The sequence below is a fragment of the Podarcis cretensis genome (assembly GCF_951804945.1).
Source record: "Podarcis cretensis genome assembly, chromosome: 5".
Lineage (NCBI taxonomy): Eukaryota > Metazoa > Chordata > Lepidosauria > Squamata > Lacertidae > Podarcis > Podarcis cretensis.
The window spans coordinates 99,359,505-99,386,463 of NC_137174.1; the positions used below are offsets into that span (position 1 = coordinate 99,359,505).

A 26,959-nucleotide genomic window follows, 5' to 3' on the forward strand; every position below is an offset into this window, starting at 1 on the left:
CTCTCTCTCTCCATTCTCCGCTGCTACCCCTTTCTTGTCCCGGCATTCAGAGTTGGAATCATGATAAAAAAAAACTAAGGAGCTGTAGGCATATAAGCTTGATATGCATTTTCTCTACAAATTCTTCCTCAAAACCCACCGCAAGGGCCTCTCTCTGGCGCTGTGTTTATCATCCTTCAGTGCCCCCATGCTGTAAAAAAATGGAGCCAATGAGAGAGAAGATGGGAGGAATCACGTATTTTTCTTTCTGTGTGTGTGTTGGGGGTGGGGACCTCCAAGTGTACAGAAGTCACAGCCTAGGACCCTCGTACCTACGGGGGCCACCTCTCCCGGTCTGCCCCACGGAGAGCCTCAAGGTCCATAAATAGCAACACCCTAGTGGTCCTGGGCCCTGAGGAAGTTAGATTGGCTTCGACCAGAGCCAGGGTCTTTTCAACACTGGCTCCGGCCTGGTGGAACACTCTGCCTCATGAGACCAGAGCCCTGCAGGATCTGATTTCTTTCCGCAGGGCCTGTAAGACAGAGTTGTTCCACCTGGCCTTTGGCTTGGAGCCAATTTGACTCCCTCCCCCTCTTTCTTTTTTCTTTCTCCTCCTGTGATGAGGCTGCATTTTAATATTTTAATGTTTCAATATTTTAATTGTTGTATTTTAATCTTGTTTTTAAGTTGCATTCATTCAACTTGTTTTTATTATTGCTTGTTAGCCGCCCTGAGCCCGGCCTTGGCTGGGGAGGGCAGGGTATAAATAAAAATTATTATTATTATTATCCCTGCTTGCTAGGGATGATGGGAGTATAAATGTCGGGGTAATAATAATAATAATAATAATAATAATAATAATAATTAGATCTCTAAAATGGGGCTGAGCAGGCTCACTGGTTCCAGGAGCCATGGAATCTTGATTGTTAAGCTGGAAAAGAAAATGGGGAATCTGAGAGGCCGAGAGTGAAGTGACTCACTCAAACCCCTCACAGCTTATTGCATCCCAAGGGAGGAGATGTCTGTGGAGAAAGCATGGGGGAAATATGCTGAAGAGAGCCTCTCACACCCCCTTCCTTGCCCAATTGCAACACAACAGCCCTGCAGTTGGGTTTCACTCTCTGGCAGTTGCTGCTGCCACCGCCGCCGCCCTATTTTGGTTACCTCCACCCCTTCTCTAAAGCCACGGCTAGCAGGCTGACATTCAGGAACAGCAACACATCCTGTTGGGGGCCGGGGATGAAATGCAACCTTTCGTTGCAGTACTTAGTTGTTAAGAACGATGCTGCCTGGGAAAGATTGTGGAAGAAAGGGGTCAAGTTCACTGCATGTACTGTGTTAAAGGAAAATATAATGAAAATGATGTACAGATTTTATCTGACTCCTGTAAAATTAGCAAAGATATATCATAACTGTGACAATCTATGTTGGAAATGTAAAGAAAAGGAAGGAACCTTTTATCATATGTGGTGGACCTGCCCCAAGGTGAAAGACTTCTGGAACAAGATTTATAATGAACTGAGAAAAATGTTGAAATATACATTTATAAAGAAACCAGAGGCCTTTCTTCTTGGAATAACAGGTTTGGAATTGCCCAAGAAAGATGTTAAATTATTTTTGTATGCCACAACCGCTGCTTGTATTTTGTTAGCTAAAAACCCAAGAATTACCAATGATAGAAGAATGGCAGATGAAGATGATGGATTTTTCGGACCTAGCCGACCTAACCGGAAGAGTCTGCGACCAGAAGGAGGAGGAGTATCAGGAAGAGTGGATTAAATTTAATGATTACTTAGTTAAATATGTTAAGTTAAATTAACTGAAAACAGCTTGCAGATACTTAATTGGCTCAGGATTTTATTTATGTTAAGTGATGAATTAATATGTTTAATTTCATAATGTGAAGATTTAAGGATGTTAATGTTTAAGTTAAATTTGATAAGAACTGTGATTTGGAAAACCGTTAAAAGGACATGCAATGAAATTCAACCAAGGGGAAGCGAGGAAGTCACTTAACAATGGTAATCAGTGTAATTTTCAATAAGGCTATGATTTATGTTTGTTTGTCTTATGTGTTTGTTTGTTTATAATGTTGTGAAAACCAATTAACATTTTTTTTTGGGGGGGGGGGGGAGAATGATGCTGCCTGTGGGGCTGGACCAGTCCACTTGGAGAGATTCCAGCTCCACAACCACTTCTCAGCCATGCTTTCTAGTTTGGGTCAGAGGCACAGCCAGTGAGCAGGGGAGAGACAGCCGAGAAGGGCAAAGCGCTGCAATCCGATATGAGGAAGGAAGGTGACCGGGTGCATCAGCTGAGAAGTCCTAATCTGAGATGACAGCTAGAGAGAATGATTGCTAGAATAAGGGATTCTTCTCTTGAGAAGGAACAGTAGGGAGCCATCATGTTACAGCAGCCTTTGCCAACCTGGTGCCATCCTGATGTTTTGGACTACAACTCCTATCAGCCCTTGCCAGCAGGGACATATCATGCCTAGGCTGGCGTGAGTGTGGCCGTGAAAGCTGGGGCTGACGGGAGTTGCGGTTCAAAGCATCTGGAGGGCAATGGATTGGCAAACGCGACATAATGCACATTAAGCAAGGTCTAGAATCACTAGACCTTGCTAGTGGATGTGGGTGGCGCTGTGGTCTAAACCACAGAGCCTAGGGCTTGCCAATCAGAAGGTCGGCGGTTCGAATCCCCGGTGAGCTGTTCCCGTTGCTCGGTCCCTGCTCCTGCCAACCTAGCAGTTCAAAAGCACGTCAAAGTGCAAGTAGATAAATAGGTACCGCTCCAGCGGGAAGGTAAACGGCGTTTCCGTGCGCTACTCTGGTTCGCCAGGAGCAGCTTAGTCATGCTGGCCACATGACCCGGAAGCTGTACGCTGGCTCCCTCGGCCAATAAAGTGAGATGAGCGCCGCAACCCCAGTCATCCTCGACTGGACCTAATGGTCAGAGGTCCCTTTACCTTTACCTTGAATCACTTTGGCACAATGTGCAATCCATAGCTCTGGCTGCTAAAAGAAGCAGGAAGCAAAACAGCAATGCCCACAACTTTGAAATTGCTTTTTTTTTTTTTTTAACTCTTCTTTAAAATCTATCCTTGGTAAGTGTTAAGATAGCTGAGGAGGGCTGCTTTTGGCTCTGAAAGGGCCGGAGCTCAGCATGCGTCATTAAGTTAAACATTAAGCAGAAACTTCCTGCCAGAATTTCCCATTTTTCTTTTACTTACCAAGCAGTTCCGTGGCATTTTGGAGGGGATACCATCCGCTTCGGCCGCCCCGTTGGGGCCCACCCCTTCTTTTCTCCTTTTCCTGGAATTCAGCCTGGCTGAGCCCTGGGGTTCCATCCCGAGAATTGCGTCCGGCAGCTCGGCTGGAAAGACCTGCGGGAGCGAATGAGGCGTGGTTGCTTTAAAAAAATATAAAAAAGAAGGGTGGGGGGAAACCAGCAGCCAGAAAAGGACTCTGTGTGTTGTGGGTTGATCAGAGGAGCAGATCGTCTGAGCTGCCAACAGCCAGCAGGCTTTCAGCGGAAGAAGGTCAAGGTGGGAATGTTTTGATTCCTCCTCTGAGCTGCCTCTTATCTGCCATAGTGACAAGAGGGCAGTAAAAACCAGCTGACAGCCAGGAAGGTCTTTCTCCCATGACCCAGCAGGAATGCAAGAACAGAGAGAGAAGGGGGTGTGGAGAGAGAGAACTCAGTGGCAGGGCTTATTTTAGCACTCGGTTAAAAGCAGTGGGCAAAAGATTGAGCTGTTGGGGGGGGGGGAACACAAAGCAGAGACCTTAACCAAAATGAGCCAAGGACCTGTCTCTTCCAAAGGTCCCAGCGACATGGCACAACCTTTTCAGCTTCCTCTGCAGTTGCAGGATTCCCTGGGGGCTTCCACAGACTCATAGGAACTACATAGGAACATTGGGACCACAGTGAATTAGCAGGCTTCTCATTGACCGCAGCACGATTAGCGGTAGCTCAGCGGTCCCTGCTCCTGCCCACCTAGCAGTTCGAAAGCACTCTTAAGTGCAAGTAGATAAATAGGGACCGCTTTATAGCGGGAAGGTAATGGCGCTTCCGTGTGCGGCGCTGGTGCTGACTCGCCAGCTGCAGCTTCGTCACGCTGGTCACGTGACCCGGAAGTGTCTTCGGCCGGCGCCGGCTCCCGGCCTCTAGAGCGAGATGAGCACGCAACCCCAGAGTCGGACACGACTGGCCCGTACGGGCAGGGGTACCTTTACCTTTACCAGCAATGGAAGAACCAGACTGAAATGCCCCTCAAGTTATGGGGAAATAGTATCTGGGACGCAGCAATGTCTGAGTGTCTCACCAGACACAAGAAGGCAATTAAAGGCATAACGGATAGAGGCAGCTTCCAAGAAACGTGGACCCCTTTCTTGAACTATGTGAATGGCTAAAATCAAGACCTTCTTACACCAACCACTTAACAGTCTCAGTGGAGAGGTTATGCTAAGTAACCTGCTTGAATGTTGAATGTGTAAACGTATGCCCAGAGACAAGGGATCAAACGAACACCGTTAGCTATACTGCTGGATAAGTGTTTAATGGTTATTGTATTTGTTTAAAAACCAATGAAAATTGGTGGTTTTTAAAAAAATAAATAAATAATAGAAGTTGGAAGATTAGTTGTTGAAAGATTTAGGAGAGGTAAAAGAAAGTACAGTGGTACCTTGGTTCCCGAATTGCTTAGCTGCCAAACAAATTGGCTCCCGAACGCCGCAAACTCCGAAGTACGGTAAGTGTTCCGGTCTGCGAATCTTTTTCAGAAGCCGAACGTCCGACGTGGCTTCCATGGCTTCTGTTTGAGTTCAGGAAGCTCCTGCAGCCAATCAGAAGCTGCGCCTTGGTTTTTGAAAGGTTTCAGGAGTCGAAACGACTCTTGGAACAGATTAAGTTCGAGAACCAAGGTACCACTGTACTTCATTATGCAGTGCATAGTCAGACTAGGGAACTTGCTTCCAGAGCAGTGGCGTAGCGTGGTGGGTGCAGGGGCGCCCGGCCGCACCGGGCGCAACATCTGGGGGTTAGGGTTAGGGGGCGCAAATCCACGGGTTAGGGGGCGCAAATTACTTGCCTTGCCCCGGGTGCTGACAACCCACGCTACGCCACTGTTCCAGAGGGGGCTGTGACGGCCACCAACTTGGATGGCTTTAAAAAAGGATTAGACAAACACACAGAGGAGAGGGCTATTGGAAGCTATTAGTTCAGTTTCCCAACAGTACTTCCAAAATGAGGAGATGCAACCATTTCCTCCTTCTGGATTCTGTTGGCAGAAATTTCCCTGCCCCGTATAACCATGAGCTGCTCATTAAATGTCTCATTTTGTGCAAAGGTTCTGCAGTGAGCTGTTGGGAAGAGGCAAAACCAGAAACAACTGCAGGCACACCATTGTTTTAGATAGGAAAGGCTAATAGCCCTGTGACCCTATTGCCTAAGGGCATTTGAATCCTGCATTCATTACTATGCATAACTTACAATAGCCTGGTTAACATCAAATAATGCAACAAACCATGAATTAACAATTAACAATTATGCCAGGATCAAACAATGGCTTGCGTGGGGTGGATGAACAAACCAAGGTCAAGGACCTGCAGGTTAAAACAAAACAAGCCAACAATAAATCATAGCTTCAGGTCATGGTATGTTGGCAATAAACAAACCATAGTTGAGCTGCTGGGCAGAGTTCACACGTAATGATTTAATAAACCATAACTTAAAAAACAGTGGCTTAGTGTTATGTCTGTACCAGACCAGTATCAGTCAAGACACGCTGCATCCTGATAATCAGAGTTCAGCTTCAGTCAAAAACCCAGAAGAGGTGTTAACCCCCCGACTGCAAAAATTGGCAGTGCTACCAACCCAACCTCAGTCATAAGGAGAATGGACCCAAGAATCTTATGCAGATCGTTGCAGAACCAGATTGCCCCTCTAAGTCCAGCATCCCGTTTTCAACAGTAGCTCAATATTGATTTAACTCCAAGCAATATAATATCAACAGTCATGCTGACTATTTAAGTCAGCAGTGGAAAAAAGGCCAATTAACTGATTTAAATCGAGTTTTCAATAATAATAATAATAATAATAATAATAATAATAATAATAATTTTTATTTATACCCTGCCCTCTCCAGCCAAGGCTGGGCTCAGGGCAGCTAACAAGCAATAATATGTCTTCAAATTATTCAAATTATATGTCTTCAAATATTTATTTCCTAAACAGTGGTGCAAATCTGAATACTAAACCACACCAATTCAACCGCAGAATATTTGTATAGAAGGTTTCGTCCTGACCTTTGAGGCACTGCTAAATTTTGACCACTTTCTCTTTAACTTACAGAGGAAGCGTCTTTAGAATATTCCCAAAATGGGTCTCTCGTAAAACCAGCACACAGGGCTTTTTGTGAGGCTAAATACAAGAACACAGGAAAGACAAGCCTGGCTCATCTCGCTCTGCCTTGGCCCATCCCAGCTCTCTTTAAGGTGTTTAATGTATACCACTTAACTTGTTTGCCAGTACATTAACCACTTGGGAACCGGTTCACACCCACGCCAACTTCTTTTTGCTGGATCTCATGTTTACGGTGCTGTGTATGGGACTGTGACACAACCACCCCCTGCATTCCTCACTTTATGAGACAGGGATCAGGGAACCTCAGGCTCTCTCTGCCTGGTCACCAGAACTGGCCACACTCCTCACTGGACCATAGCTCGGTGGTAGAGCATCTGCTACTTGGCTACTTGCAACCAAGTGATGATGCCTGGGCACCAGGATAGCACCCAACATCTCCACTTTTTGGAGGTGTTTGCCTGGGGATCATTGGATCTTGACTGTTTTCACACACTAATGCCCCACCCTGTAGAATTCTATCAGTTGTATTTTATCTGCACAATCAGAATGGATTTCTGGAACCAAAATGCTTTTTCTGTACAGCCTGAGCAGGAGCAGGAGCCATTAAGTAAAAGAGGTCGGAATAGGCCAATATATATATGGACCAGGGGTGAGCAAACTTTTTCCACTGTCCCTCAGACCTCGTGGGGGGCCGGACTACATTTTTGGGGGAGAAATGAACAAATTCCTATGCCCCACAAATAACCCAGAGATGCATTTTAAATAAAAGCACACATTCTATTCATGTAAAAACACCAGGCAGGCCCCACAAGTAACCCAGAGATGCATTTTAAATAGGTCGGAATAGGCCAATATATATATGGACCAGGGCTGAGCAAACTTTTTCCACTGTCCCTCAGACCTCATGGGGGGCCGGACTACATTTTTGGGGGAGAAATGAACAAATTCCTATGCCCCACAAATAACCCAGAGATGCATTTTAAATAAAAGCACACATTCTATTCATGTAAAAACACCAGGCAGGCCCCACAAGTAACCCAGAGATGCATTTTAAATAAAAGGACACATTCTACTCATGTAAAAACATGCCGATTCCCGGACCATCCGCGGGCTGGATTGAGAAGGCAATTGGGCCAGATCTGGCCCCAGGCCTTAGTTTGCCTACCCATGATATGGACTGTCCCGAGATAAAGTGACTTTTCTTCTTTAAGTTCTCAGAGCTCTTAACTTACCTCAAGGTTATCATCTGAGCTAGCCAGATGTTTAACTGAGAATGATTCACAGTAGGTTCATCATTTGAAAAATAAAACTTTAGAGCCGTCTTGCCCAAAAATGCCAACTAGAAATTCCATTTTGGTGACTGTAACCTTGGTTTGAGGAGCCATTTGGCACCTACATAGCTTATATACAGTACAGTGGTGCCTCGCAAGATGAAAAGAATCCGTTCTGCGATTCTCTTCGTCTAGCGGTTTTTTCGTCTTGCGAAGCAAGCCCATTGACGGCTTAGCGGATTAGCGCTATTAGCGGTCTAGCGGCTTTTAGCGATCAGCTGTTAAGCGGCTTATCAGCGGAACAGCTGATAAGCGGCTTAGCGGCTTAGGAAGGGGGGGGAAGCGGAAAAAACCCGCAGGAACTCGCAAGATTTTTTTGTCTTGCGAAGCAACCCCATAGAGAAATTTGTTTAGCAAAGCACCTCCAAAACGGAAAACCCTTTCGTCTAGCGGGTTTTCCGTCTTGCGAGGCATTCGTCTTGCGGGGCACCACTGTATATGTGTTTCTAACACTGCCTGGGGGGGGGAGAGACTCCTACCTAAAACCCTGGAGAGCTGCTGGCAGCCAATGTACACCACAGAGCCCCCAACATTTCATACCAAGTGGGATGCAAGAGTACATAGACAAGATGGAACCCATGGGCTTTGTCCATGCTTCTGGAGTGAAGCCCAACATATCTGGAAAAGAGCAGAGCTTTGCACACCTTGGAACAGAGGGAAACGGAAGGTTTGAAAGACAGAGGCAGAAACTGGTTCCAGACTGAAAAGCAGAACCCGTGCAGACCTTTCACAGGTCTTGAATCAAAGGAATGTTTTCTTGTATTGCTAAAGAATGCTTGCCACGGGTTTCAAAACTTTCAAAGTGAGTGAAAGTTTGCTGGTCTTTGCACTGAGAGTGGGTTTTGACACCCAGAAAAAAATTGCACGCTGTTAACAATGCCTGATAATCCAGCCTTCTGGGGAAAGTACCAACAAAGCAATGGAATGAGGAAATAGCTCGCCTTTCCACACAAAGTAGGTTGGATAGGATCTGGTTCAGATAAGGGAAGCAGAGGAAGCCTGGTGGAAAAATCTTGCTACTTATCAGTAGGAGGTGAAGGATGAAGAAAAGACCCTCTGGAAAATGCCTACAGACAGCTGCCTGGAGGGAGGTTTCATGGGGGCAGAAGTGAGCTTTATCCAAAGACCTAATTGCAGAGGTAGGAGAGTCAAACCCCAAAATCTGCATACCCTGCGGAGCTTAGACAGGATAGTTCTGCATTTCTAAGTTATCAGCTCACCCGAGCAGTGCCAGGCACGATGATTTGCTGCCAATACTGTAATGCCTCTTTCGCTGACTCACACGCCTGCTGAGCAAATCCACACCCAAATCTTGCATTCCGCCAGCTGTTCACTGGAGAAATTCCCAAGGCAAGATAATTTCTTTTTCCAATAAAGGCCTAGAACTGGATATAGTTAAGGCAAGTAAAGACAAATAATATAGCAACATTTTTATACATCCTCACACCGAAGAAAGTCCTTACTCAATGTCAGCACCTCTCCCAATAAACAAATGTTTAAAATGCCTTAAAGTCTCCACCCCTTCCCATGTCTAACATATCAGAGAAGCCCTGTCTCTATTATATTTTGGGCACATACTGAAGACCTTCCTTTTCCATTAAGTCTTTTAAGTGGAGATTTTCATCCCAGCCTATCTATGCTGGACTTGAACTTGTTTTTATTGTTAAATCCCTCTGGGATATTTTATGTGGAACGATTCAAAAATGAAATAAATAAACACGAGGCTCCCATCTAGAACGGTCTTATAGATATGGATATGAAGATGCAGCGATGACCTCCGCCTTGGCTTTAAAAGAGGATTAGACAAATTCATGGGGAATAAGGCTATCAATGGCTATGATCATCTCTCATTTTCCCTGACTGGTAGTCACGCTGGCAGGGATGGGTGATAACAAGAGTTCAACAGCATCTGCAGGGCTACAGGTTCTCCTTTGCTGATGTAGGCGAAGAACCTATTCATTTATGTTCATCTTATGGTTAATGAGCAAGATTCTCCAAACTGGTTTCTGCATGTCTCTGCCATCCTGCAGGTCTTTGCCATCCTTTGTGTTCTATTTAACACAAAAACCACAGCAAAAGCAAACTAAACCTTCCCTCTGCAACACCAGGAAGTATTTCAGGACAGTCAAGACAAAGCAGCAACCAGGCTTTTAATTCAGGTCGTTCTGACCACCACGAGCTCCACACCCTTATACTTCCTTGGCAGTTGTCCAACCGTGGCTATATTCTCTGGCAAGCAGCACAATATCCACGTCACAATTAAAACAATTGGAGCATTCAGCAACTGCAGCCACACAATTATAGGAAAATCAGGTTTTGAGGTCTAAAGGGAATGCTCATTCATTTTAGGTCACTCGTCTCCAAAAATAATCTCCTTGCAGCTGTGATTTGTGCTTGATAATGTAAACCTTATGCTGTGATCACATCTTTTGAAGTTTGGGGATATATTTGCATTTGAAACTCATGTCACCATTTTTTTTATCCAGAGGAGAACCTGATGAGACTTAAGATACTAAATGCACTACTCATCTGGAACAGGTTGCAACTGCCATCGTGTAATTGCCCAAGTTGCAAATTTCAGCAGCACCACATATGGTGCAGCCCTTTAAAGATGGAAGAAAAACAGAAAGGTGAACTACATAACCGCTGGGGTGTAAGTAGGGATGTATGTGTGATCAGCCCCTATAAAATTATTTGCAAGGGCTGGAATGCTCCAATGGCAGTTCCTAAGGCCAGCATAGTCCAACAAAGAAAAATAAAAACCAAAGAGACTTGGATCTGGGTTACTCTCTCTTCTCAGGATGTCCACTTTTTGCTGTTGCAGACCAATGTGAATACTCACTCCTTAGTTTAGAGGAATGTGTTGCTTTCTTTTTCTGAGGCACTGACTCGCTTTGCCTTGCAAGGTCACCACTGCTTTGACCCAGCACAGTGAGTCATGAGAGACAGACACTTTAGTTCTGAGATCCTGGGCTCAGGAATGGATTTTGCAACTAAGGATAGAAGGGTTCAAGCCTCTTAGTCACAAAGTGGTTGTCAGCGAGCCACTGCTTCTCTGGTGAAAGTTCTCTCTGTAGTTTCCAGAACAACTCAGATGGGTGGGGAGAAGAGAGACAGCAGCAGCCTTTGTCCTTCACTTGCTGAACTGCTTCCGTCTCTACATGCCTTCCTCCCACAAGCTGTTTCAGAAACAGTTCAAGGGACTGAAGAGAAAATTGTGTCCATAGAGATTTACCTCTATGATTGTGCGGTGGTGAAATGGAAAAGTGTAGGCTAATGCTTTATGCATTATAGTGGGAGGCGGTAAGAATTATCCAAAGGAAAACATGCAAAGCAACTTAGCAGGCGAGCACACAATGAACTATTCTGCAGCTGTTTTGCAAGAAATAAACACTGGAAGCAGACAGTGTGGGCAGTGGGAAGAGGGTGGACCAGGAACACCCTGCGATCGACCAGCAGATCGCGATCGACCTGTTGGACATGCCTGGCATATGATATCTAACCCACTCTCCCACAGGCTTTCCATGTGACACACAGACCATTCCATCTTGCATTTTCTTTGCCTTTTGGCCTTGGCCTGTAATGCATTCCCTCTCAACCCAAGAGTATATTCACCTGCCCATTGAAGTTATCACTTCACACATCTGATAAAGGCGACTCTGATCCCCAAAAGCTAATGCCATAATATATCATTAAAATTTATTGCCACAGAACCTTTTGTCATCATTTCTTGCTACCTCAGAGATTCGGCTCTCATAAAGGCAATGGATATAGAAGCACAAAGATGTCAATATAAGTGCTGCAAGATCTAAATTATACCGCGGTCTCCTCACAAAACTAACTTGAGACCATTGCAAAGAAAGCCCAAGGCAGAAAAAACCCCACACTTAGAACAGCAAAATAGATCTTGGACAAGGGCTACTATTGTGGCAGCACAATAGAGATGTAGATATGAACTTATTTGGGACTGCTGCAATCCTGCTGCCTCCTCCCTACAGTCACTGCACCTAAGAAACATCTCATGCAGTTCACAGTCTGAACAGTGGCTAAAGGTAAAGGTACCCCTGCCCGTACGGGCCTGTCGTGTCCGACTCTGGGGTTGCGTGCTCATCTCGCTTGAGAGGCCGGGAGCCAGCGCTGTCCGAAGACACTTCCGGGTTATGTGGCCAGGGTGATGAAGCTGCTCTGGCGAGCCAGCACCAGCACAGCGCACGGAAACGCCGTTACCTTCCCGCTATAAAGCAGTACCTATTTATCTACTTGCACTTGGGGGTGCTTTCGAACTGCTAGGTGGGCAGGAGCTGGGACCGAATGACGGGAGCTCACCCCACCGCGGGGATTCGAACCGCCGACCATACGATCGGCAAGTCCTAGGCGCTGAGGTTTTACCCACAGCGCCACCTGCGTCCCTGTTGAACAGTGACTACCTTCCTTCAAAAAGCACTTCACACAGCTCATCCTAAATGCCTGTCAAACCTTCAGTGTCATACCGTGACACTGATACATACCAAATCTGCAAGTATTTACATGGCAGAGCTGAATACGCTGTTCCTTGGGGAGAGGGGGAATCCCCCTAACCACCAAACAACACCATCAGCTTTTTGCATTTCTAATAAGTCTCTCCCCCACACCCCAAGGCATTGCTTCCAGCTGAGCAAACACAATACCCATTTCTAATGCCTCGAATTGCTTATTACTGTTCATTGGGCTTTTGTTTTTACATATGTTGCATGTTACCATAGAATCATAGAATTGTAGAGCTGGAAGGGACTCTGAGGGTCATCTAGTCCAACCCCCTGAAATGCAGGAATCACAGCTGAAGAATCCTCACTTGATGTCCATCCAATTTAAAAACCTCCAATGAAGGAGAGTCCAGCACCTTCTGAGGGAATCCGGAAATATTATATAACACCCCACCCTTTTCTATGGTATTATCTATGTGCATATATTTTTATTTAATGTAAGTCGCTGGGAGGCCTAGTGACAAAAGCCTAATAGGTTTAATAAAGAAATACATACAAAATTCCCATTCCGTCTGTATTTCTTTTTTAAAAAACACACTCCTGGCTACACCCCCCCACCAATATTTGTACAAGATTCTCTTAAAGCAGGGCTAATTGCCTAGCCCTCCTCCCCTTCCCACACAGACCCCTGGGGTCACTTTCCCATAATGGTCGTGGTCCCTACCAAGCTGCAGAGCAGCACCTCCTCAACCCCCCCCCCAAGGTGTATCGCAACCCTGTCCCAAGCCCTGTCAACGCCAATGCTTACAACCAGACGCTTGAATCCGCCTATCCTGTACATACAGGACTGCCCCGTGTTTCAATGCAAAATGCCACGTCGATACAGCTTTGACCTGTCTCTCGGGTCCTCTCCAAACGCTTGTGCGTGTGTCAAATAATAATAATAATAATAATAATAATAATAATAATTTATTATTTATACCCCACCCACCTGGCTGGGTTTCCCCAGCCACTCTGGATGGCTCCCAACCGAATATTTAAAAACACAATACAATCAAAAACACAATACATGGCAAAATACCATGCACTGAAGCTCTGGGCAGCTAAGCGCAGACAGATTTATAAATCCGCATGTGCGCGCATGCATGTGCCACAAGCCCCAGAGGGACCCTCCTGCTGGGGGCTGCCGTGTGTCCTCTTTATCCAAGAAAACGTCCTCTTCTTCAGGGGTTAAATAAACTGCCTTTATTTCCTTTGAGGGGCCGTCATAGCGTCCTCTCTCTCCTAAATTTGGCAACCCTATTTAGGGCTGCGAGAGATTGCGATGCGTTGCTCTGAAGTCACTCCAGCACCAGATTTTTTTTGGGGGGGGTGGGTGGGTGGGATCGCACCCCCCAAGAAAACCCAGCAACGCCCCCCTCCCCTCCTGTATTCCCCCCGCCCACAACCAGCCCCACCGCCTTCCCTTTCAGGCGAGAGACATCACCAGGCAGGGGGGGGAAAGGGATTTAGGACCCCCCTTTTCCCCTCCAGGAGGGAGTCAGGGGGCCTCGCCACAAGCCCCCTCCCCAATACCATGACCCCCGGCCCCCACCGGCGCGGCCCTGACCTACCCGCCTGCTTCCCTCGGTCTCCGCTCTCCGGCTCCCCTTCGCAAAGCGCCAACGGGGCCGAGCCGGAAGTGTTTCCGGCCGGACCCTCCCGGCGACGGACCGGCCGAAACGGTCCGTTCTCTTTTCTGCTCCCCCCCGGAAACCGCCACCCAGAGGCGGAAGGTTCCGGGGATGGGAGAAATAGAACCATAGCGTAGCGTGATATATATGATATACGATATCTTTATTATCAGTGTCCCATGCAGAACAATGAAATTGAAAAACTACATAAAACATTCAAAAACCCCTAAAAACTCTGAAACCCCATTTTAAAAGACACTATACTATAGAGACCCCCTTATGCTGCGTTTAGAACCAGAATTGCATTTGTGTAGAAACTGTTTCTCAGGTGGCTAGTCCTGGTCTTTATAACCCTGTACCTTCTTCCAGAAGGCAGAAGCTGAAAGAGATCATTTCCGGGATGCGTACTATCCTGCACTATCTCTGCCGCTTTCTTATGGCACCTGGCAGCATAGATTTGATCTAAGGTGAGAAGAGTGCACCCAATTATTCTCTCTGCAGTCTTTACATGATAGAGTCGGGAGGGACCCCCGGGGGTTATCTAGTCCAGGCACCCCCAAACTCGGCCCTCCAGGTGTTTTGGGACTACAATTCCCATCATCTCTGACCACTGGTCCTGCTAGCTAGGGATGATGGGAGTTGTAGTCCCAAAACGTCTGGAGGGCCAAGTTTGGGGGCATAGCTGTCAATGTTTCCCTTTTTAAAAGGGAGATTCCCTTATTCGGAATAGTATTCCTCGCAAGAAAAGGGAAAAGTTGACAGCTGTGTTTGGGGGTGCCTGATCTAGTCCAACCCCACCCCCACCATTTTTTGCCCAACGTGTGTCTCGAACACACGACTCTTGAGATGAAGAGCCTACTTTGCTCTACGGACAGCAATCCACACCCAGTCACACTAGGAAAGCGACAGACCTTTCGCGGCCTTGTGCTTGGTGGGGGCTTCGGCCTGTTCTCCCTCCCTCCCCGACGTGTTTTGCCTTGATAGCCCAGTCAGCAGAGCACTGGGCTCTTAATCCGAGGGTTGTGGGTTCGAGTTCAGCATTGGGCAAAAAGATTCCTCCCGTGCCCCTAGCGGGTTGGGCTAGATGACCCTCAGGGTCCCTTCCGACTCTGTGATCGGTAGGCATACACATGTGCTCATAAGCCACTTTGGGCTGCCTTAGGCAAGATAAAAGGTGACTAACAAAGTCAATAAATAATAATGATATTATTATTATTAATAAAGGGATGTTGTAGGTGCTGCAAATAAACCCTGCCACCAGGCCCAAAGCTTAGCATTCAGCCCCCGTCCCATTCTCTCATATTTTAAGGCTGGGTACACACATGCCTTTAAAGCACATTCTCTCTCTCCCCCCCCCCCAACCTCAAAGAATTCTGGGCCTGTAGTTTTACCTCTGTGGTTGTGTGGTGAGACCCTTCTGGGCACCCTTTTCATTCATTCATTTATTTATTAAATTTCTATACCGCCCTTCATTGGGAGGATTTCGCGGATGCTGGCAACACTTTGCATTACGGAGTCCTACAGTAATACGCTGCTGTTGCCTAGCTTTTCGAAACCATAGCAGCACAGCAGTGCATAATTAAACATTCTCCTAAAACAAATATTGCATTGTGCCACTGTGGTTAAAAGCCATGCGCTTGAGCCTAACTGCATAATATTAAGATATCAGTGTGTTGTTGTTACAATACAGTACTGCAGTGATCTTTCATTGTGTAATGCTAACAATGCATAGCATTGTTCAGTTTCCACTTTGCAGTCATGTGGATGTAGTTTTTAAATCTAATGCTACCTCCTCTGTTTTTAACCTGAAACTGTTCTTAACCTGAAGCACCACTTTAGCTAATGGGGCCTCCTGCTGCTGCCGTGCTGCCGGGGCACAATTTCTGTTCTTATCCTGAAGCAAAGTTCTTAACCTGAAGCACTATTTCTGGGTTAGCGGACTCTGTAACCTGAAGCCTCTGTAACCCGAGGTACCACTGTACAGTAAACAAATAGGCCCCATTACATTCAATGAGATTTATTTCCAAGTAGATGGTGATAGGACTGCACTGTCAGTCTCTGAACCGGATAATCATTTCATATTTCTGAAAGTGCCTATGTATATGGCGCTGTACAATGTTTAAAGACTTCCTATCTCCCAAAAAGGTATGAGACAAAAGGCAAAGAGAAGCATAGAGGTACTAAAATGTAGGATTCCATTAACAGTCCCCCCCCCCCCCCGTGTTGCTACCTAGGCTCACCAACCCTCCTGATTTACAGGATGTTCCCGATTCCTCTTACTTTGAAATGAATCATCCTCAACTTTACTTTGGTTGTGGTCTGTTCTGTGGTGGACCTACATTTTGGGGGCCCTGAAGCTGTCATGGGGCCCCCTTTGCAACCAGCAACGATGTTTGTGTAACCACTGTTATCTTCCATGGGGTTGTTCCACGGCAGATCACCACACCTTTACAACACCTGTGCTGCTAACTCGCAAACTTTGGGGTTGTTGAAATATATACAACAAAAAATAAATCGGTTTGAGTCGTTCGTCTACTAGACCCCAAAAAACCTAAGCAATGTGGACTGAAGTCAATTCTGGGGCCCCTCTGGGATTAGGGACTCTAAAGCTGAAGCGTCCGTAGTTTCATAGTAAATGTGCCCCTGGGTCTGTTTACACCACAGCCCCTATCTATGCAACTCTGCTCAGAAGCAAATCCCACCAAGTTCAATGGAACTTAATGCTCTGGTTTAGGTGCATAGAGATTAAATAACAGTCTTAGCAACTGCAGCAAGCCTTCCAAGAGCTCGAGCTCGCTAAAAAACCACAGCTTCTGCACGCTAAGGCAATTCTTAAAGGTAAAGGGACCCCTGACCATTAGGTCCAGTCGTGACCGACTCTGGGGTTGCGGCGCTCATCTCGCTTTATTGGCCGAGGGAGCCGGCATACAGCTTCCGGGTCACGTGGCCAGCATGACTAAGCTGCTTCTGGCGAACCAGAGCACATAGCTGTCAAGTGTCCCTTATTTGAAGGGACAGTCCCTTATTTCAGCGCCATGTCCCGCTGCTGTCCCTTATTGATGGATTTCCCTTAAATGATGTCCCTTAAATTTCAAAGGAAGCAGCTCCTCTCCCTCCCTGCCGGCCAGGGAGGAGGAAGGCTCCAACTGTGTTGCTTGGCTGTGTTGCTCACCCAATAAGAAGTCTAAGAACGACTGGGGAGTGGAGCTTGCATGCCTTGTGTGTGGCTAGTTAATGCAAGCTGAGGGGGTTTTGAATGCTGGGTGCCATTTTGTTGCACGTGCTGCTGCAAACTTTGCAGTGCAAAGCCATGCTGGGGAGCCATCTTGAGGCTGCATAGGCCTTGTGGTGCATGTGATTCAGATTCTATTCAGTTGAACCTATGGTTACAAGGTTGGTTGGACAGTGTTCTCGAAGCCACCAGCATGAGTTTGACCAGACTGCAGGAGAACAGGAAGACTGGAGTGCCTGGAACAGGTGAGGCTGCAGGTCCCTTATTTTGGCTGCTGGTCCCTTATTTTCAAATCTGTAAGTTGACAGCTATGCCAGAGCAGCACATGGAAACGCCGTTTACCTTCCCGCCGGAGTGGTACCTATTTATCTACTTGCACTTTGATGTGCTTTCAAACTGCTAGGTGGGCAGGAGCAGGGACTGAGCAACGGGAGCTCACCCCGTGACGGGGATTCGAACCACCAACCTTCTGATCGGCAAGTCCTAGGCTCTGTGGTTTAACCCACAGCGCCACCCGTGTCCCTAAGGCAATTCTTACACACTTATTAATATAAAAAAGAGTTAGCCTTAAAGTGGATCGACAGCTGCACTCCAGAGGAACAGAACATACTACCCAAGTTAAGGTAATAGTAAAAATCTGGCTAAATAGCTCTATCGCATACCCTTGGTTAATGCGTGAAAGCGATACAGATCTACTTAAATGGCTATGCTTCATAGCAGGTCAGTCTGTTTTGTACATCTTACCCTGTGCTGGTGTCTGCTCTGACTGCTAGCAGATCTTCAGGGCTTCAGGTAGAGAGAGGTCTTCCACTACCTGCTTACAGGGATCATTTTCAATTGGTGGGGACAAGGACCTAACCCTGGCACCTTTCACATGCTCCATGGGCTCCACCGGAGAGCCAGGGCCCTTTGGCAAACGGGACTAAATTGATTCAGCAAAACAGCTCCACCAAAGAGCGCCAGCTAATGTATGAAAATTATTACTGAATTCTGCCCTTTATTTGTAGATCTCAGGCGGTTCACAACCATCCTGGAAAAAGGGAGATTTGGATCCTGCAGAGCCTGAATGCTTTTTCAATAGAATCCAGGCCTAACACTTAGGACATGCTTGCAATGGGTGAATCGCCAATGATTTATCATACCCGACAACTTTCTCTGATGAAAATAGGGGTGTCCAATTCCATTATTATTATTATTATTATTATTATTATTATTATTATTCCCCTGCCCATCTGACTGGGTTGCCCCGGCCACTCTGGGCAGCTTCCAACATATATAAAAACAAAATAAAACATTTTAAAATTCCTGCTGCCTTCCGGTGCCTTCTAAAGTTGTAGTTACTTATCTCCATGGCTTGGGGGTCGCATAACTCCATACCCTCCAACGTTTCTCAGAAGAAAATAGGGCAGTCCTAAGGAAAAGCGGGACATTCCGGGATCAGATCAGAAACCGGGATGGCTGCTGTAAATCCAGAACTGCCCTTGGGGAAATGGGGGCACTTGGAGGGTCTGATTCAAGGGGTGGGCTCTTAATGAAATCCAGGAGTCTCTCCATTTCTTGCCACATTTCTGGGCAGAGGTAATGGCGCTCTGTACATGTTCAGAGACAACCCCCTTCTTAATAAGCCGCTCCAACGCGGCTGAGATTGGAGGTCTCGAAAAACAAAAACAGAAATTAAAATAAAACAGAAGCAAAGCAAAACAAGAGAGACTTGGGACTTACCCACTCGGCCAGGAGCTGCTGTCCTGACTGCTCCTTGTCCTCCTCTTGCTCCTGGCCCTGCGTGTCGTCCCCGGAGCCGCAGCTCCCCGCAGGGGAAGGGGCCCTGGTGTCTCGCCACCGGCTCTCCGTGCCGGGCTCTGCCGTGTGCACGGGGGCCAGGGGGGTCAGGGAGCACCTGGGACACAGGTCCCCCTCGGCCGCCCCAGAGAAGGGCGCCTCGCACAGCAGGCACCGCTTGGACTTCTTGCTGTGCTTGAGTGGCTTGTCTGCCATGGCCAGAGGGTGGAAGGGGGGGGCCCACGCTGCAGAAGAGCAACCGGAGGGGAACAGGGCAGAGGAAGCGGGAGGAGGGGCCAAGCATGCTGCGGCCTCCCACTTCCTGGCGCTGCACCCCCTTTGCAGACCACAAGAGGGTGACATTGCTCACTTGCAGAGGAAGACATTTCCTGCTACACAGAAGTGAGCTGCAGAAGTAGCTGCTTCAGGGCTACTGGGCTGGAGGCCCATTGCACAGGTCCTAGGGAGCAGCTCTGCGTATACGAAGCAAAACCCTGAGAAATAGCCTTTTCTTTGTTTTTTAAAAAAAGGAAATGGTGACAAAAAGCGGGGTGGGTTGTTGCGAAAGGGGATTCTCTTGCACACATCCTAGGCTCAGTCCTTGCCATCTTTCGATTAAAATAACAGAAGCTTGCAAGGCTGTGAACGATTCTGCAGACTTGTAGCCTTGGTCCGGAGGTCTGACACAGTATAAGCATCTTTTAAAAATATTTTCAAGTACAAACCGGGCATTAAAGAACCAGGTGGAAGCTCGACTCAAAAGTATGGCCCTGGGATACACGCCAACTGCTCCTATTTAACGGGGATTGACCCGTGTTTAATACCTGGCCTGTTAAATTGTTCTTTCTGTTTGAACATGGGATTTTTTAAAGGTGTTTTTTTGTGTGGTTTCAAAAGGCAAATTCTGTTGGCTGAAAATGGTCGTTCTTCAGGCTGCATCTCCCTCTGAACGGTCTCAAGGAGTTAAATCTCAGAAGGGGAAGCTGCATCTTCTGATCACATACGTATTAAATGCACGAACCGCCACTTCATACACAAAAGCAGCCAAGATAAATTCTTAACTGTTGATACCGTGAGATCGTCGTTTCTCTAGAAGGCCTTTATCCAAAGATGACATAACACACCTCTTGCCTTGTCAGTTACTGAGGACCAAATGAACCCTGCAAATTGAGTAGTTTCAGCACCGCCCTGGGCAGATCTTTTGATATATTAGGGATTTTTAAGTGCGTCTCACTTCCATTTGTGCTTCAGGGAGCTGAAATGGATGGCCTCTTATGCTGGCCTGCTCTTAAGGGTGCAGGATTCCTGCTAGCTGTCACATGGAGACATTCTTGTCGCAAGAAACCTCTCTTTCCAATGAATAGAAGAGATCTGTTCCTGGTCATGCTTTTCCGGCTAGCTTTATGCTGCCCCCTGCTGCTTTTATTGTCTTATTGTGTTCTTAGTTGTATGTGTTTACTGCAAGCTGGGGAGGAGCCGTTGTGCAAAAGGCAGGGTAAAAATATGCAAAAGGAGACAGATGATGCAGAGTCGTGTGTGGGACTTGGGAACAGAGAGACCCGGGTTTAAACACCTTCTGCTATTAAGCACTGAGCTGGTGCCCTTGGAGCAATCACCAACTTTCGATCTAACTGACCTCTTAAGGTTTTTGTGAGGATAAGGTGGGGCAGCAGGAGGGACCACATACGCCACCATGAGCTCCTGACAGATCAATGCCTGTAAAGAGGCGCGTGACCCTCTGGCATCCTTCCCCAACTGGGTGCCCCGCAGGTGGTTTCCTACTACAACTCCCATCAGCCTCAGTCAACATGGCTCTGCATGCTGGGAATTGTAGTCCAAAACTCCTGGAGGAAGCCTGACTGGGGAAGGCTGCTGTACTTGGCCGGTACAGAAGTTGGTGTGGTACGACGGCTAAGCTTGGACGCTGGGCATTCCCAGGTTCAAAGCTGATATTAACCACACACCAAGGCATGCTAGATCACCTGTGTTACCTCTCAGTCCCCTTGATCCTGGACTATGTTACAGAAGAGTTGCCACCTGACCAGGGATAAGTGGTCTGCCCAGCTGCTATGCCTTTTTTGTCCTGCATAGAGATCAGCACTTACAAACAGATGCCTGGAGACTGTGCTGCTGTTAGAAAGGTGTCAATAAAATAGACAAGCCTACCTTACAGTGGTGCTGTAAGGGCTGCTAAGCATGCATACAAAGCTCTTTGGGTGCATAAAAAGTATCACGTAGTTTCTAAGGGACGCGGGTGGCGCTGTGGGTTAAACCACAGAGCCTAGGGCTTGCCGATAAGAAGGTCGGCGGTTCGAATCCCCGCGACGGGGTCAGCTCCCGTTGCTCGGTCCCTGCTCCTGCCAACCTAGCAGTTTGATAGCACATCAAAGCGCTAGTAGATAAATAGGTACCACTCCAACGGGAAGGTAAACAGCGTTTCCGTGCGCTGCTCTGGTGTGCCAGAAGCGGCTTAGTCATGCTGGCCACATGACCCGGAAGCTGTACACCGGCTACCTCACCAATAAAGCGAGATGAGCGCCGCAAGCCCAGAGTTGGCCATGACTGGACCTAATGGTTGGGGGTCCCTTTAGTTTCTAAGTTGGGCTGCAGAATTTACAGTGCACTCCTATGAGTGTCTACTCAGATGCAAGTCTCACAGAGTTCACCATGGCTTACTCCGAGGAAACCTCTGAGGTTCTCATAGGATTTCAGTCTTAATTATATAACCTTCTGATTAACGACAAAACGGGCCTCAACCAGGCAGCAGATTAAGGAGAAGTAGCATTGTTTTCAATCTAAAACCAAAGCTAATGAGGCGCCTTCCTTTTCTCTCACCAGAATGGTGTCTGCAGCACAGCTTGCTTCACAACTGTGTGTGTATGTACTAATACATATTACACCTATCTGCAGATTCAATAAATTAATAGATTAAGATTTCATAATTCAAGTGACAGCCCCAGTTCTAAATATTATTTACGTGTACTTTGCAGAGACACAGCATGACAAATGTCATAAATAGCCTTCTCCTTACAGGTAGGTAGCAGTCTTGGTCTGCCATAGCCTTTTCCTACAAGTGTGCTGAACCAAACAGTTAGGAAAACTACCAACAAAATCTGAGGAAGCCTGACCTAGAGAACATGGTGTTTCTTAAAATTTGTTCCTTGTGGAAGAAGCGAAGGTGTGGAATGAGAATGTAAATAGAAGTTGTAAAAAGATAAGGATTTTCAGGACAAATTTAGGAGCAGAATTCCACGGTAAAATTATAGAGTGCATTTATACAATTCTCAGTGAGATTTTAACATATTCATTCAAATAGACTGGGATGCAGCACGAGTTTAGCATTCGCAGCAGACTCAATGAATCTGCAACCAGAAATTTCAATTGTTTGTAATGGTTGTAACCAGATGGGTCTCATTAGCCACCAATCGCAGAGAAAATGTTGCTAGTAAATATAGGGTTGAAGTTGCCAGGAAATTCTCCAGTACAAACCTTGTTGAAAGGAACAGAGGCTGTGTAAGAGAAGTATCTCATTTTTTTTCAGTGGGGCTTGTGCAGAAAACTCTAGCTATGTACAAAGCAGCAGCAGAAATCCATCATAAAAGCATCAAGTAGAAAATGTATTTTGTAAACCGGAGTGTCCATCTTCAAAAATATATTTGAAACAGTGATCTTCTTTGAACTTTTCACCAGCGTCAGTAGAAGAAACAGCCAAAGGCAACCACCACACAGAAGAGGGTGTCCTGCGGAAATGACAAGGAGAACACCTCCGTGAGCAAAAACAACCTCAGAGGCAAACAAATTCATGACTTTGGGAATCTGGTGCAGTAACAAGCATGATGGAAATTTTCTTCTGCAATTTTTGTAGGTTTTACACATGAGAACATCAGGACACACGGTTTTTAAGCAGCCTTCAATGGGTGATGCATGGCAAAAGCAGAAAATCACTTACATTCATGAAAATATCCTGAGCGTAGTTGTCTGTGTCTGAATCCCAGAAGCACCGTGCAGCCATGCTGAAGAAACAAATGAGCAACCGTCCATTGACAAAGAAAAACATCAGTTGGTGACAATCAGCCGCATTTCGAGACTGTTAATTCCCTTGATATGTTGAAAATGCTTCCCCAAATTCATCCCCCCTCTGGGGGGGACACCAACAGGGATAGAAGGTTGATCCCAAGCAAGAAGAGCACAATTTGGTTGAACGCAATGAGGTCATTGGGCTTGCAGAACAAATTTGCTTCTGCAATAGAACTTCTCTTCTCTCTCCTCCCCATTGCATGCCTACAAAATTTACTCTGGAGGGTTGCAGGGATCCCTCAGAATAGATTTGGGGGGCATGCAGGGGGAGGAGAGGGAAAGTTCAGTTGTGTGGGTGGAAGCTGTTCTGCAGGCAACCCAATGCCTCCAAATATGTGCTGGTGAAACCCAGAAGAACCATCTGGAGACCAAAAAAGTGAGAACAGGCATGGAAACCCTCCAGGTGAAGTGAAGGAAGGGGGAGTTACCCACACCAAACATGCTATCACTACAAAGGTGTTTAATTTGCTCTGAATGTTGGGGGTGTGCTGTGCAAGTCAGAATACATTAAGTCCCCAGAGGAATTGTGTAAATTTGTCAATTGTAGAATGCTTGGGATAAATATGAACCCTCAGATTTCACAATTTACAAAGGCATACACATACAAAAAAAAAAAAAAACCCCAACAACCCAACAACAACCCACAGTGCAAAATATTAGGAAATGTGAATGATTTGGTGGGAAGGGAGGGAAGCCTAACTTACTTAACTCCTTCGCCTCTCTGTTCTCCGATCACCACTTGCACCACCATTTTATATCGGTGAAAACCTTTCTCTAGAAAGAAAGATGGGGAAGAAAAAGGATTGGGGAAAATTGAAAGATTTCACAGCTGTATATTGTCACACCATATGTTTGGCCAGATGGAAGAACATCAGCAAGGGTGTGTGTGTGCGTGCCCAAGAGAGAGAAAGGGTGGGTGAGTTGGGCAGGAAGATATAGGAAGAAAAAGGCAATTACTCTTAGCACATGCTCTTACCTTTTAGCTTTTCCAGGATTGTCTCTGATAAGGATTTGGTGAGCTGTGGGATCTCTTCAGGGTTGTACTGCACACTGGCCAGCTCCTCTTTTAACACCTCATGGATACAATCTTTCACCGTAGAAGGGCGGAATCTAATAGGAAAGAATGGCGTACAGTTATATCTCCCCTCCATCAGTATAACAAATAACTGGAGTCTGGGATGTCTGATTTGTGACAACTCCCAAACTTCAGGCGTACATCTTTGAGAGGATTCACACTCAGTTTACATCTTCACATGGTTTAAGCCTTCAGGGGCTGTACCACTTGAGAATACAGGTGTGAAAAAGGGCCTTGACTGATGGCATTCCTATACAACAAATGAACAGACACCCAGCACATGGGAAAACAACTACCATATTTTTCGCTCTATAAGATACACCAAACCATAAGACGCACCCAATTTCTGGAGGAGGAAAACAAAAAAATAATAATATTCTGAATCCCAGAAGCCAGAACAGCAAGAGGGATCGCTGCGCAGCGAAAGCAGCGGTCCCTCTTGCTGTTCTGGCTTCTGGGATAGCTGCGCAGCCTGCATTCACTCCATAAAACGCACACACATTTCTTCTTACTTTTTAGGAGGGAAAAAGTGAGTCTTATAGAGCAAAAAATACGGTATCAGGTCATGGCTGGAAGGCTTAGGATGCAGGATATGTGCTGATGCTCAGTAGTTCAGTGACTGGGAACTAAATGTATGCCAGCTTCAAGTCAACATAAGAAAGGATCTGAAAGTTCTTGAAAATACAGTGGTACCTTGCTTCTCAAACTTAATCCGTTCTGGAAGTCAGTTCCAATAGCAAGGTGCACTTTCCCATAGAAAGTAATGCAAAATGGATTAATCCGTTCCAGACCATTAAAAACAACCCCTAAAACAACCATTTAACATGAATTTTACTGTTGAGCGAGACCACTGATCCATAAAATGAAAGCAATAAACAATGTACTGCAGTTGCACAATCAATCAATCAGTAGCTGAGCTGGGTTCTACACAGTAACAAAAACAAAACAAAAAAGCCGCAAAAACAAAAATGCATGGTAAAGGTAAAGGTAAAGGGACCCCTGACCATTAGGTCCAGTCGTGGCTGACTCTGGGTTTGTGGCGCTCATCTCACTTTATTGGCCGAGGGAGCCGGCGTACAGCTTCCGGGTCATGTGGCCAGCATGACTAAGCCGCTTCTGGTAAAACCAGAGCAGTGCACAGAAACGCCATTTACCTTCCTACCTATTTATCTACTTGCACTTTGACGTGCTTTTGAACCGTTAGGTTGGCAGGAGCAGGGACCGAGCAACAGGAGCTCACCCCGTCGTGGGGATTCGAACCGCCGACCTTCTGATCGGCAAGCCCTAGGCTCAGTGGTTTAACCCACAGCGCCACCCGCGTGCCTGCAAAATGCAAAATACATAGCAAAACCAGAAAGACCTCAGCTTAACACTCAAATCGGCACGTTTGGCTTCTGAAAAAAGTTCGCACACTTTCTTCCATATTTGCAGTGTTTGGGTTCCAAGTTGTTTGAGTACCAAGGCGTTTGAGAAAGAAGGGACCCCTGTACAGGGGTCCCTCGGGTTAAGTACTTAATTCATTCCGGAGGTCCGTACTTAACCTGAAACTGTTCTTAACCTGAAGCACCACTTTAGATAATGGGGCCTCCTGCTGCTGCTGCGCCGCCGGAGCCCGATTTCTGTTCTCATCCTGAAGCAAAGTTCTTAACCCGAGGTACTATTTCTGGGTTAGCGGAGTCTGTAACCTGAAGCGTATGTAACCTGAAGCGTCTGTAACCCGAGGTACCACTGTAAAGGGATCGAGGGGGATTTGTATCCCCTAGAAGAGTGATGCGTGTCGGCCTCCAAAGCGGGAGGCAGAACCTGGTGGGATCCAGACGTCGTTGGACCCAGCAAGCCCCGCCTTGTCGCCTTGATCTCCCTGCAGGAGCGACTAAGGGGCCCATTTCCCCCTATGGGGGGAGGGGCTTGTCTGTTTTGTTTTTGCCGGCCCCTCCCCCTCCCGGCCACTGACTTGTGCTGGAAGGCGGGCCGCAGGCTGTAGGTGCGGGCCGGACCCGAGCCGCTGTGGGGCCTGGGACTGCGCCGCCGGGTCGCCTCCCGAGGAGACGACGGGGTCTGCGCCGGAGACTCCTCCATGGCAGCTCCCGCCGCCCGCTGGGGAGAAGCCGGCGCGCGTCGCCTTGACGACGGCCCATTTCCGCTTCCGGCGCTGCAGAGAACCAAAGGAATTCCTAGAGGGATCTTGACGCATTTCCGTTTTCGGAGCAGCGGAGAGCGAAATAAATTCCTAGAGAAGTCTCGACAACGGCCTATTTCCGCTCCTGGCGCCGCACAGATACGGTCAGCTCCACGGTAAACCTTGACGCCACGTCACTTCCGCTTCCGGCACCACAGAGCTAGACAGCTATAGAGCAGCGCCTGGAGTGGAACTTCTTTTAAAAACCCATGGCGAAAGGGAGGGCGAAGGGCTTTTGGCCACCTCTGTGCCGAAACCAGGGCTCTGGTTTTATATGAGAGCAGAGAAGTGCAGCGACAAGACACTTCGGCATCTCTCTGATGGAAGACTCCTCTGACTTTTGCGTCATAGAATTAAGAAATGCAGAGCCATGCGACTTCCGGTTTTAAATTGGAACTATTCCCGTCTCTCGGGACGCAGGTGGCGCTGTGGGTTAAAGCCTCAGCGCCTAGGACTTGCCGATCGAAAGGTCGGCGGTTCGAATCCCTGTGGCGGGGTGCGCTCCCGCTGCTCGGTCCCAGTGCCTGCCAACCTAGCAGTTCGAAAGCACCTCCGGGTGCAAGTAGATAAATAGGGACCGCTTACCAGCGGGAAGGTAAACGGCGTTTCCGTGTGCGGCTCTGGCTCGCCAGAGCAGCGATGTCACGCTGGCCACGTGACCCGGAAGTGTCTCCGGACAGCGCTGGCCCCTGGCCTCTTAAGTGAGATGGGCGCACAACCCCAGAGTCTGGCAAGACTGGCCCGTACGGGCAGGGGTACCTTTACCTTTTTATTCCCGTCTCTGCCCCGGTCCCGCCTTCCCCG

The 26,959-nt window shown here is 47.2% G+C and overlaps 1 protein-coding gene across 3 annotated transcripts in view; it reads right to left on the minus strand.

Annotated features, from left to right (window-relative positions):
- PCYT1A (phosphate cytidylyltransferase 1A, choline) overlaps positions 1 to 26,115 on the minus strand; it is a 50,435-nt gene extending 24,320 nt beyond the window's left edge. Inside the window, exons 1-5 of one of the 3 annotated variants that reach the window (XM_079978015.1) lie at positions 25,931 to 26,115; positions 23,878 to 24,011; positions 23,606 to 23,675; positions 22,774 to 22,837; positions 3,213 to 3,365 (exon numbers count right to left, since the gene is read on the minus strand). In XM_079978015.1, the coding sequence (XP_079834141.1) occupies positions 3,213 to 3,365; positions 22,774 to 22,837; positions 23,606 to 23,675; positions 23,878 to 24,011; positions 25,931 to 26,055 (546 nt within the window). In that variant the 5' untranslated portion in view covers positions 26,056 to 26,115. Of the gene's footprint in view, positions 1 to 3,212; positions 3,366 to 13,753; positions 13,844 to 18,767; positions 19,111 to 22,773; positions 22,838 to 23,605; positions 23,676 to 23,877; positions 24,012 to 25,930 lie in introns of those variants that run through there. The other 2 variants (XM_079978013.1, XM_079978014.1) reach the window with 2 other exon arrangements.
- Positions 26,116 to 26,959: the final 844 nt, after the last annotated feature.